This window comes from Oreochromis niloticus, linkage group LG22 (genome assembly GCF_001858045.2).
Source record: "Oreochromis niloticus isolate F11D_XX linkage group LG22, O_niloticus_UMD_NMBU, whole genome shotgun sequence".
Lineage (NCBI taxonomy): Eukaryota > Metazoa > Chordata > Actinopteri > Cichliformes > Cichlidae > Oreochromis > Oreochromis niloticus.
In genome coordinates, this window is record NC_031985.2 from 23266912 (window position 1) to 23279888 (window position 12977).

General features: G+C 40.9%; 1 protein-coding gene across 1 annotated transcript; it reads left to right on the forward strand.

The window, feature by feature from the left end:
- Positions 1–876: 876 nt before the first annotated feature.
- On the forward strand, positions 877–10418 carry mrpl3 (mitochondrial ribosomal protein L3). Its single transcript, XM_003444029.5, has 10 exons — positions 877–1119; positions 3364–3545; positions 3640–3731; positions 4720–4818; positions 6555–6654; positions 6746–6806; positions 7053–7164; positions 7274–7351; positions 7468–7545; positions 10188–10418. Exons 1-10 carry the CDS (start codon positions 1046–1048, stop codon positions 10335–10337), a joined length of 1026 nt encoding a protein of 341 aa, XP_003444077.1. The 5' UTR covers positions 877–1045; the 3' UTR covers positions 10338–10418.
- The last annotated feature ends 2559 nt before the right edge of the window (positions 10419–12977 follow it).

Below are 12977 nucleotides of genomic sequence, written 5' to 3' on the forward strand. Positions count from 1 at the left end.
CTGTCTGTTAGACTTCCAGTGAAGTAAGACAGGAAATCTGGAAAAGACAGCAGGGGAATGACAAACAGCAGCAGTTCAGCTCAGCTTAACCAGGGAGTCTGCAGCCATGGATAATCAACAACAATTGTGGTATCGACTTCTGAAAGTAACCACTTAAAAATGTCTAGTCTAGTACTTTAGCTGACCTGAATTATAACAAGTAGCAATAATGCTACTACTAATCATCATCATAATAATAATTGTTTAATATTTTTGCACTTCACCGAGCATCAACATTTATATGAAAACTAGACAAAACCTGCTAGCATAACTGAAAGTCCCATAACTACTATGTAAGGTGAAAGTGAAATTTAGCATTTAAAAAATGTATATTTATTATTATTATTTTGTCCTGTATTCATATTTATTCTTCAACAGGTGGGATATTAAAGAGATATCCACATATCAGTGGATCAGTAATTATCCATCCATTCATTTCCTTCATAGTCCTCATCTATATCACACATTAGTTTGTTTTTGGTTTCATGACTATCAACTTCAAGCCTATCTCAGCTGTCAGACTGCGAGAGGCGGGCTACACTCTGGACAGGTAGGATAAATAATTATACAATTATATACAATTGTATAATTATTTATACAATTATAAATAATACATACAGTATATAAATGGTACTGTATATGATTATGAAAAATGCAATTCTACATAACTAGTATGTTTACTTTAGCTACTTTAACGTAACTTTTAATTTTACTTAAAGCCTGAATACTTGTTTTTTCCACTTGGCACCCAATTAAAAAAACAAAACAAAAAACAAATAATCTGGATACGCCCCTGTTTATTGTGTCATCCCGTTAGGACGGCTGCCATGAGCGGAACCTTTGCCCTGAGCACCGGTTCTACGGAGCCGTTATGATTGGGCACCGGAAGTATGCAGGGTGACATTTACACAGAAAACCGAGGCGTGTATGAGAGTCCTCAGTGAAGGCCTATCTTCCTTCTGTAGTTTTAATTTTATATGTATAAGTGTATAGTTTAGAGAGCGCAATGGCCGCGTGGAGCTGCCGGTTTCTTCTTCTGCGGGGGACTCGTGTCATCCCTCCTCGTGCACCAGCAGAACGGTAAGGATGCTAACGGGCTAGCCATGCTAACATAAGCTGCAGTTTGACATTGCTTTTTAATTTTGCAATTTCGTAAGGTTTAAGCTTAATATCGCGGGTTGGTCTCTTTAAAATATTAACGTAATAAACTGCCTCTGTTCCTAGTAAAGGAATGAGATTTATCATCTCCTGTAATTTCTAAGATTCCCCCGTTTGATCTAACATACTGTTTGACTTTCACTTAATGGTTTATAAAGAAAGTAGTCTTTTCTCATCTTTAATGCTCTACATGACATGCTTGATAATTAATGTGCGGTTGTTATAGAGAGCATAAAATTACTCCGCAGTCCCAGTCAGCACAGTAATATATTCATCAACATTGTGGTTGTAAAAACACTAAATTCACTCTCTGTATGAAGTTAAAGTATTAATATCCTCAATATTTTACTTTTGTGATGCTCCTGTAGCGCCTTTTTACTCATGTTGAGCACTCAATGCGCTTCATATTACAAATAATATTCACCCAATCACATAAACATTCAGACAGCAATTTTTTCTAACACACACACACACACACACACACAACGTAGAATATGTATGACATCCATACTGAAGGACCTCCTTACCACCTCTGCCACAACTGCCATCACCTGAAATTAAACCCCAATAAACAGAAACATACCAATAGAGACACCTGCCTACTTTACAGAGCAGGGAAGCTCTAGGTCATTGCAAATGTTTGAAATAGGAATTTCTAGGCAATACAACTATTGTACTGTTTGTTTGTTTTTGTTTTTTGTGATATCTTGGTATTCGTTCCTTCTTATGTGCTGGAGAAATAAAGTAATCCTATTTATAGATAAATATCAAGAGTCTGGTTATTTAGCAGTGGTTAACAAAGATGTCTGATACCAACCTTTGTTTGAAATATTATATATAATACCAAAAAGCAAAGTTTAAGGAAATGTCAACATTTCCTTTATTCTTTATGATGCTATAAGCCTCTTCATTTTGCTTTTGTCCTTTTTTCCTATGAAAGTGCAGGTTTCAAGAAGCACTTCTGTAACAGTATACTTTTTTGATTAATAGCTGTTATGTGATTGCTGAATTTGGGAACAAAAGTCTTTTATGACTGTGTTAGAGACAGATTTCATCATTACAGTTATGCGTTAACCTGTAACACTGCAGATCAGTAATATTGATGCCCCTCTGCAGGCAGGCAAGAATACTTTGAAATAACAACGAGCCACCAGGCTTCACTCAGTCCCATGTGACACTTAATATGCTCAAACTGTCCATGTAAATGTCCGGACCTGTTTGTTAACGCATCAGCAAGGACACTGCAATGACCTGACTCACTGCAGCAGCAGACTGATGAGTGGTATTTTTTTTTTTTTTTTTAGCTAAGTAAACTAAAATTGAGGAGTAGTTTGAGATCTGAAGCAGTGAGGCAAATTTCAGTGTAGATTATCCAGTGATGCTTTAAGGATTTTCAGCGCATTAATGTGGATCTATTGTGGACCGATTTCTAGTGCCAGATTTTTGTTTTGAACCATATCAGAGAAGCTTTGCATGAATCATTGTTTTGTATGTACTGGGCTTTGGTGCTCTCCCAGTTCATCCACTGTCAGAAGAAAGTCATTTAGTTCTTTTTTTTACCTTAAACCAGCTTTCTTCTTGTTGGCTGCACCTCATAAACAGAACGTCTGAGCAGAAGACAGGTGGACATGTTTTTTTCTGCCACTAAAAGTTGTTTGTTTTTTGTTTTTTTACCATTCATAAGTCAGAGTTTGGGGTTTTCCAAGAATTTCAACTTATTAATGCAAACTTCTGAGGAAATAACTTGAAATCTTGAGTTATCAAGTTGAAATTTTTAGATGATGAAATTAAACAAAAATTAAACCAAAACTTATTATTTTTCAGTGGCAAAGGTTGGACGCTTATGCTCAGAGTTAGTGCTGATTGCCTGAGATGACTTTATTAGGGATATGTGCTATTGCTGAAATTGTACAGAGCCAAGTGTAGGGAAAAATGCGTGTTTAGGGCAATCTGAAGCCTGTGGGTTGTTTTTCCTTACAGGGATTACTTGTAGATCTTGACATTTAAAGCTTAATACACTTACTGCTTAATATGAGCATACGTATTAAAATGATTATTTTCTTGCTATTTTAAAATATTTGGCTGTGGTAATGTTGTTTGGAAGCAAGTGTGTCTGACCATTGTTGTTCTAACTGTAGGCGTTACATGGTTTGTTTTCTCTTTCAGTCCTGCCCTGCTGGTTGGTTGTATCAGGACAGTGAAAACCACAACATGGTTTGAAGAAAACCTAACAGAGGACAACCAGGAGTACATGAGGAAGAGCATGGCAGAGGAATACAGACGGCAAACGGCTGAAAAGCTCAACCCACTCAAAGATGAGCCGTGGCCTCGACATGAATGGACAGAAGGTGGGTGCAAGCATTAGTTAGAGCTGTGTCCATTATGGTTCTCGTTTCTATCCGCTTGGCAGCTTCACCATGTTTTCCTCTGTTCTCTCACCAGGGAGCCGAAGAGTCGGGTTAGTTGCTATGAAGTTGGGGATGGTGCCTGTCTGGACGAAAACAGGCGAAAGACATGTAGTCACCATGTTACAGGTAGCACGCTTCTGCTGTGGCTTAGCTTTGATCCATAATAGCTGCAGATAGTCTTCAGGTGTTCAGGAGTGATAACGGGCATTTACGTCTATTATGTATGTATGAACTTGATGAATTGGATTATTCAGTATAGTGGAGGGAAAGAATAGCAAAGTTAGGACATGAAATCTCACCTTCAGACTTTGATGTTACATTTAAAACAAGCTCCTCCTCTTTTACAGCAAGGTGTGAGGAGCAGATACTAGATGTTTGCTTTATGCAGACCACGTTTTATTCCCATCGATTTATCTGTCATTAAAGTAAACTGAAGCGACCACTGGGCTGCTTGTGCTCATTTTGTTCTTTATTGATCACGACTTACATTTCACTTTCAGTGAAATGTCAATGTTAACAGTTGGACAGATATTTGAATTTTGCCATCACGTCTCTTTAATATGAGATTCAAGGCAATAAAGAAACTCATATCCCCATCTGCTGACTCACTTTGGTCACAGTTAGTCATTTTCTCTTCAGCTGAAATGTTAATGGTCTATGCAAAAAAAAAAAAAAAAAAAAAAAAAGAAGATGACAAGTTGAACATTGAAATTACTCCCACCACTTTAGCTTTTGGGTTCATGTTTTTATCTGAACTGAAGCTGAAGGCTCGTCATAACAAATGGAACGAGAGCAGGAGGGCAGGTTAAAATGGTGGGTTTTAAAAGAAGTTATGAAACTTTAACGTGGTGTATGTCCTTCATCAGTTGTGCAGATGTCGCACACACTGTACAATGCGTGTAATGATGCAAAGTTGTTGTTACAGTAATGTATCTTGATGAATTTATCTCTTCGCTGATTGTTATTATTGTATTGCACCAGACTCTTCCACCATCTATTTCTATCGTCGTTCATCACGACTAGGAGGCAAAAACTGTGGCCCTGGCTCTTATTAGATTAAGTACAGCGGCAGCGCCGTCTACCTGATTGATAATGCAGCATCTGTTTTCTCCAGGTGCAGGATTGTCATGTAATAAAGTACCTGTCCAAAGAAGAATATGATGGACACTCTGCTGCTCTCGTTGTAGGAGGAAAAAATGTGTCCCCATTCCACGTAAGTAGAAAATGTGTGGTTGAATTTGTGCATTTGACAGCGCTTCACGCTGGTTGTGCTTTCGAAGAACAATCCTGCAAAGATGGCCACTGGCCTTTAAAAACAGCAATTCATGTTAATTGTTTTGTACTTTTCACAAAGCATATTTTTTCACTCTGTCAAGCTGTGGTGAGTGTTCACATGAGGACTGAGCTGTTGATAAAGTGTTGAGTTTGTACTGAATTGTAACACCAGCCTCTGCTGCCAAACACTTTATCCTGTCAAAGTGATGAGTGTCCACGACTGAACGATGTGTGCCACATGCAGCTGACTCATGAGTTGAAAACATCGCTCAGCCATACTGTACAGACCTAACGCATTATTAAAAAACAAGACGGGTGTAAATGAATGACATCACTCACCTCATTACTATGCAGTGTTCTGCTGGGGAGAGAGCGCTTAAACTTTGCTTTAGACTGTGTGTTGACACTTCCGGATGTGTTGCCATGATGGCATAAAGAGGACACACAGCAGGGATTTTCATGGTGATTCATTTCTTAGTCGACTAAATGAGGAAAAATTTAGACTAACAGACTAGTTTAAAAGTAAGAAACGCTGAAAAGTGTGACGCATTACGAATGATGCACATTGTTTTACGAATGAAAGTTAAAATCTTCCGTCTATAATTTCTTCCGCTTATCCTGTGGCCGCAACCTAAACAGAGAAACCCAGACCTCCATCTCCCCAACCACATCTTCCAGCTTGTCCAGGGTAACACCAATGCCCACTAGTTACTCCAGTGTGTCCTGGGTCTACCGTGTGGCCTTCTCCCCATAGGACATGCCTGTAACGGAAGGAGGCAGCCATCTCAACTGCCTCCTTTCAATGTGGAGCAGCAGCTATACTTGAGTTCCTCCTGAATAACTGCACTCTTCACTCTATATCAGATATAGAGAGTTTTCGACAATGATGCCGGAGCTGCAGCTACATGTGGTTGAAGATGGCTGCATAACATCAATTAAACTGTTAACAATTAAATTAAATGACAATTACGTCTGGTACCAACTAGTGTAATAAACTTTAAGGCCCCATGACTGCTCTCAAAAGTCAATAATACGATTAATAGAAAAGCAAGACAGCATCACTGGCTGATAAACTTTATGCAGTATAAACATATACTACAATCTAACCTCCTATAAAACAGGTTTAAAAAGAATGTCCTACTAAGGAGGATTTTGGCTTTAAAATGCTCGAAATGTTCCTTCTTTTAAATGAAAAACAAACGAACAAGTGTGAATACATTAGGGTGTCAATTATTTTTTTGGGCCTCAGTACATGCTCAATGGGCCAGTGTCAGGATTTCACTTGTCCAACGTGAAGTTGTTTTTGAATCCTTTTCACACAGCCACATCACTCGTTATTCAGAAGCAGAGTTTGTTGGAGTGAGAGGCTTTGGCAGACGGATTTTCAGTCAACAGAAGGGGGGAGAGAGAGAGTTTAGAGTGACTGGAGGCGCTAAGATGAGAGCGAGCCGAGTGAAAGCAAATGTCAGAGACTCTCAGTGCCAAGTGTGTGCGCGTACGCTTGCTAGAGTGCGTTTTGTGTGCGAGTGTGTTTGGCTCCCATACAGTTATAACAGGCCCGTGGTTAATTTGAAAACGCTGAAGTCCAGCTGCTTCTTACTGCATTTACTTCTTTTAACACCTTATTTCCTTCCTTCTTATTTTTCTCTTGCGCTCCGTCACTATGCCTGACAGAGGTCTGAAAAGCAAATGGAGATATTCAGGAACGCAGGAGTGCCTCCAAAGCAGAAAGTCACTGCCTTTAAAGTCTCCGACAGTGCCATCATCAAGCCAGGTATGAAATGACATTGAATTTTGCAAAGAAAGATCACTTGTCAGGTTTTTGTGCATGATTGGTAATGCAGGCTTGTTTGTTGCATGTTCAGGCACTCCTCTGTATGCAGCACATTTCCGTCCTGGCCAGTATGTGGACGTCACGGGCAAATCGTAAGTTATGTTCTGCCAGCTCCTCATTGGCACTCCTCTACTTGGCTTCTGTTCCTGCTTCTTACCCTTTCCCAGCGTCACGTTTTGAAGAGAGTTCAGTTTTTGACTTTACAAGAAATTCCATGTCTGTCCTTTTTTCTTTCCTTTTTAAAATATTGTTACCTTCTGGAGAAACATGTCAACATAAAAGCAATGTGGAAATCTGAGCGTGTGTAAATAAACTTTGTGGTGCGTGTTTGTTTGTAGAATCGGTAAGGGTTTTCAAGGTGTAATGAAGAGATGGGGATTTAAAGGTCAACCAGCCACTCACGGCCAAACCAAAACTCATCGCAGACCGGGAGCTTCTGGACCAGGAGGGGTTAGACACACACACACACGTTACGATGCTCATCCATGCCAAACATGAACATTTGGTTCCCCAAAATCCATTAATATGAGCATGTGTGATATTCATCGTCTGTGTCCAGGATCCAGCCAAAGTTTTCAAAGGGAAGAAGATGCCCGGCCAAATGGGCAACACCTACATCACTGCTTATGGACTGAAGGTACACACACACACACATAATCACAAAGAGCCTTGGTTTTAAACTTGGTTGTCCTTGCCTGCAATTTCAGCTCAATATTCTTTCATCTGCCTCTTCTCTGTCTATCCCGCTTCCAGATATGGAGGGTCAATACCAAGTACAATGTGCTGTACGTTAACGGCTCTGTCCCCGGGCACAAGAACTGCTTACTAAAGGTAAATATAATCATACACAGTCAAAGGGGGGAGTGAAGTCGAAGGTCAACCCCAGCATGCTTAGTGTTCATCCAGAGACAAGTGACCTTGCACCTGTAAAACACCGTCACACCTGCAAGACGGTGTGATCAGTCTTCGTCGGCGCAGTGCTGGATCAGCAGTGTGTGTGGCTTTTGTGGGGGAATGGGAGCATGCTCCTTAATGATGTTAGGATTACCCAAAGCATCCATCTCCATACTCAGCATGTTGTGCTTGCCTTGTGTGTGTGTGTGTGTGTATTGCTGAAACATAGATGCAGGCTATTATTTGTTTTGCAGACAAGCGATAATGAATACAAATGCGTGTTGCATTTCACCCAGCTCAGCTGTGTGCAACACAAACACACACCTGGATTCATTTTTGATTATAGAGCCCCAAAGGACACACATGCAGGTTATTAATGTTTGTTCATTGTTTTTTTTAATCATTCAGCGGGGTCCTAATGTCCCTGTGTACATGAGGACCAGTCATTGTTTATTAACTTAAATTAAATCTATGGCTGCAATTAATGATAATTTTTATTATTGGTTTCAGTGCTGACTGTTTGATTAATCACTTAGGACTTTGGTTTCTATGTTGGGTCAGGAGAGTAGGGGTGGAGGGATGGAAAGGTGCTGTCAAGAAGTTTTGTTGCTGCAGGTAAAATAAAATCCTCATCCTTATTTAAATTTTGGCAACTGCAAAGTGCTGCGAGCATTTCAGCATTCCTGTTCACTCCAAGGAAATCCTGTTCTGACCACCTGCATGTGTTCATCTGCGGCCAGACTATCAATGCAGACTTCCAAGCTGGGGTGTGTGAGGAGGACATCTGCCCATTCACATTGCTTGAAAAGTTTTTGTCCACATCTGCACAATCAGTGCTCACCACCTACTGTACTTTGTAGATCTGGATCCCCATGATTGTCCTTTTTACCAAAACGGTTTTAAAGTTAAGCTTTTATGTAACACACTTAAGGGAGATCCAGTGTGTAAAAACCATGCACAGGTGAATGTGGAGTAGGAGACTGACAGATGTTTTGGTGCAGCACCAGCTGTGATGCAAATGTTTGCTGGTCTGTGGTGGTGAAGACAGCTGAGCCTAAAGTTTCCACCCTCACCAAAGGCCATGACCTCTATTTAATGACAGAAAGAATGAGATCATGGATACAAGCGATGAAAACAAGTTTCCTTCAAACGGTTGCTTTGAAGAGCCGATATTGTGCCACGTCAAAATGAGCCAGTGGAGGTGATTCAGGGATCTTACTAGAATACGTCCTGGATGCCTCCTAAACGAGGTTTTTCGAGCTTGTACTACAGGCAGGAAGTTTTGTGGCAAACGCAGGACACACTGGAGAGATTTTATTTCTCAGCTGGCATGGGAATGACTCGCTGTACAACCAGATGAGATGGAAGAGGTGAGGGAGGGAGAGTGGGTTTCTTGATGGATGGATGCGGTTGGAACGCGACTAGAAATGATGTGAAGGTGCACAATGACGTGATCTTAAAGGGGAGCTCAAGGCATAGTTTTTGATTTTTATGGGCACAGGTGCCGAAGTCTTTGATTGCAATTCGTACATCTGTACACACACACTGCGTTTCAGTACAATTTGACATTGGGTTCAGTAAGACTAATGGTGTAGGTAAATACTAAATAGAACAACTAGTCAGTCAGAAATAATTTCAAGCGTGATTTATTTAATGCTCCTCATGGAGCAAATTGTTTTCTAGCAGAGTACACGACCGACCACCAATTATAAATGACTAAAGGAGGTAATTTGTACAGCGGTGTATTAGCTCCACTCTAGGTGAAATAAAAAAAGGTTGAAGAGCCAGGGGAGAAAAGTTATGTTCTGAGGAACAACAATGGATTTAAAACTAGTAATGCATTCCTGTGGGGCAACCCTCCCCCCATGCATAGCATGGAAAGACACTGCCATGAGCTGAGATGATGGCTTTTGTGTATGAGTTACTGATGCACCTCCTCATGCATGTGTGCTTTAGTATTACCTGTTTACTGGGGGTGGTCTGTGCATTTATATAAATAACTCATTTAATGTTTTAACTTTACATCTCTCCCCAGCTCAGTTTTGATGATCATCTGTGAAAGCTCATGCATTATGGTAGCGTGGTGTTTACTTGCATAAAGTTAAAAAAACAAACCAAGAGGATAAAACATAACATCTTTAAAAACTAGTAAGAAAAAACTAAAATGGAGACCCATTCAACAACTACATGGCTTATTACTCTCCTCAAATGCTTTCATTTTACGGGACTAGTTTTGAAAGTTTCGGGAGAAGCTGCCATGTTGGTTTCAGTTTAAGATCAAGGAGCAGACAGCCCACGCGAGGCATTTGTCCAGTCTGTCTTTGAACGGTTTCAGGAGGCTGGAGGAGAAGATAAGAGACTCTAAATCACGTATCAGATACCGTCGTGCAGCTCGTCCATCACACTAAGAAGCTGCTCGATCGCTCACAAAACAAAACGTTACATGTGCAGTGAGGTGTTTTGTTATCTTCAGTAGCCTGACTTTTGCTTTTTTCTTATATATATATTTATATTTTTGCTTCATAAATAAGTTTTTAGTCACTAAGAACATTAAGTACCTGTGTTTCTATGTGTTCCAGGTAAGAGACACTGTACTACCAAACAGAAGGTCCACCCTGCTCAACCCTCCTTTTCCGACCTACTTCACAGAAGAGGACGGCGACCTGGATGAAGACCTGTACGACGACGACTTGTTCGTTCACACAGAGCCATCGTTAACACTGACCTGACCTCCCTCACACACACACAACTGTTTCACACAAACCTGCTAACTGTACCTTGATCCTGTAATAAAAGAGTATTTCCTTGTATTCTCTCCAGCCTTGTCTTTGTGTGTGTGTGTGTGTGTGTGTGTGTGTGTGTGTGTGTGTGTGTGTGTGTGTGTGTGTGTGTGTGAGTGAGAGTGAGAGAGAGAGAGAGATAGAGATGTGCTGGCACAAAGAATGTCTGTCTGATCCAAACAGTTATTACATCTCTCTTGGCTTTTTTTTCTTCTCAGAAACCATGGTAACTGTAGGAGTGATGATGTCACTAGAGGATCCCCAAGTAGAGAGAGAGGGAGAAATGGGGGAGAAAAAAAGACAATGAAACAAAAACAAGGGAGAAGTGAGGCAGGCATGTTGGAGAACTGTGCAATATCTATGCAGAAGAGGAGGAGGAGGGAGGGATGGAAATGAGTGTGAAACAGTGAGGGGAATACAGACGGGAAGGAAGAAATAGGTTGGTATGGGAGGAGTAATGAATTGGGTATAAAGCAGGGAAGCAAATACAAAGGAGTTTTATTTTTGTTTTGTTTTTTTAAAGGTGGAGATGAGCCAGTGAAGGTGTGGAGGGCAGCTAAAGGTGGCAGAGAGGGAGAGGCAGGGATGAAGGCTGACAAAGGTTGACATTTGTGCATAAGAGGATAAATGAGGACATTAATGTTGCAGGAGGAACTGCTGGGTGCTTAGGTCTGTGCTTGTGTGTTTATGTTCAGCAGTATTTAAATGAGGCAGACTGTTTGTGGGTTAACGCAGCTCCTTAGGCACAGTGTGGACGCCTCTTTTTGTGGGTAGCAAATTATCAGATGAAAATCATGTCCTCCTAACTGTTTGACTGTTGTTTAGTGTGTATCCTCAGAGGCCTGCGTGTGAATCAGTCCCTCTCTGCTCCATATCTGCCATGTAATTGACAGCAGCAGAAAAAAACAAAACAGGCTTTTGTTTGAAACACTGACAAGAAACAGCAATGCTTCACAGGATCCGCTGCAACAATTGCGGATGCGCACAGCATCGATTTCTTTTCCCTAATTGAAACACTGCACTGCCCTCCCACTGTCTGAAATGTGTAACATGCAGGAGCTGGCCATCATTTAGCTATAAAACGGTACAAAGTGATGACGCAGTTTGTGGCAAACTAAGTCCTGCGCCGTCTAGCATACCACAGCTTGTAGGTCTGTAAGACAGCAGCAGGTTCTTTGAAATGGTAATGATATCGTTTGAAAGTCCTGCTCTGTGGAGCCTGCACATCATCTGGCTTTTGTGGGGGTGGACGAGAGGAGAGCGGAGCGGGGAGGGAAAGAAAAAGGGTGGGGTGGTCTTTGCCTGTCAAAGCAGCAGAGCAGAAAGAGAAGACGATGAAGTCCGGCCAGGATTGGGAAGCCGCGGTCTCCCCTGACTTTCAGAAGACTCTTCCTTCACCTGAGAGCAAGGTGTGCTGGACTGTAAACTGTTTATGCCTGTGAAACAAGACCAGGCTGTTTTTCACATGGTAAGCAGTCCAATAAGTCAGCAACCCTATTAAAACTACATTAGATTTGATGTATTAAAAAAGACCTCTTTTGAATAATCAATAAATATGCCCGGACTGTGTTCCAAAAAAAAAATAACATTCACACTATTACACCAACTCCAGCCTGAACCAGTCGTACGAGGTGGGATGGATCCATGCCTTCACTTATTTATTCCAAATTCTGACCCTACCGTCTGAACATTTCAGCAGAAATCGAGACTCATCAGACCAAACAATGTTTTTCCAGTCTCCTGTTAAGTTCTGGTGAGCCTGTGTGAATTGTAGGGTGAGTTTCTTGTTCTAAGGTGACAGGAGTGACACCCAGTGTGGTCTTCTGCTGACGTAACCTGTCATCTTCAAGTCAATGTGTTGTGCATCCAGAGACGCTCTTCTGCGTACCTTGGCTGTAACAAGTGGTTATTTTAGTTCCCATCAGCTTGAGGTAATCTGGCCATTCTCCTCTGACTCCTAATATTAAGAAAGAATAGAACTGCCACTCGCTGGGTATTTTCTCTTTCATAGATCATTCTCTGTGAACCTTAGAGATCCATTATGAGATAGCCATAGATCAACCATGACACATTCAAAGTCACTTAAATCGCCTTTCTCCCCCATTCTGATGCTCAGTTTGAACCTCCGGAGATCGTCTTGTCTACATGCCTAAATGCATTGAGTTGCTGCCGTGTGATTGGCTGATTAGATATTTGCCTTAATAAAGGGGTGGATGAGTGCACATATTGCACTGTGCTGTCTGTGCTGTCTTTCATTAAGCCTTCCAAGCTCCAAGCTTTAACTATTTTTTTGCTATTTATGTGCATCATTTTCTTTTACTCCACAAAAACCTTGAAACTTGAAATCTGTCATCTATGCAGGAAAAACGCGAGATGGGTTATTCACCGAAAACCAATTTTTCCAAGTTGTTTTCGATCATAACTGATGGAGTCACTCCATTAATACAGAATAATCTGCTTAGCACTTTTTGTTATTTCACAAATCCCTGATTTATATGAACACACGGCTCAGATATTATTAGTACTAAATATTTACTAGAGCAATACTGAAAAATGTAGAAGATGTCTAGAGGCTTTCAGTCACAAGAA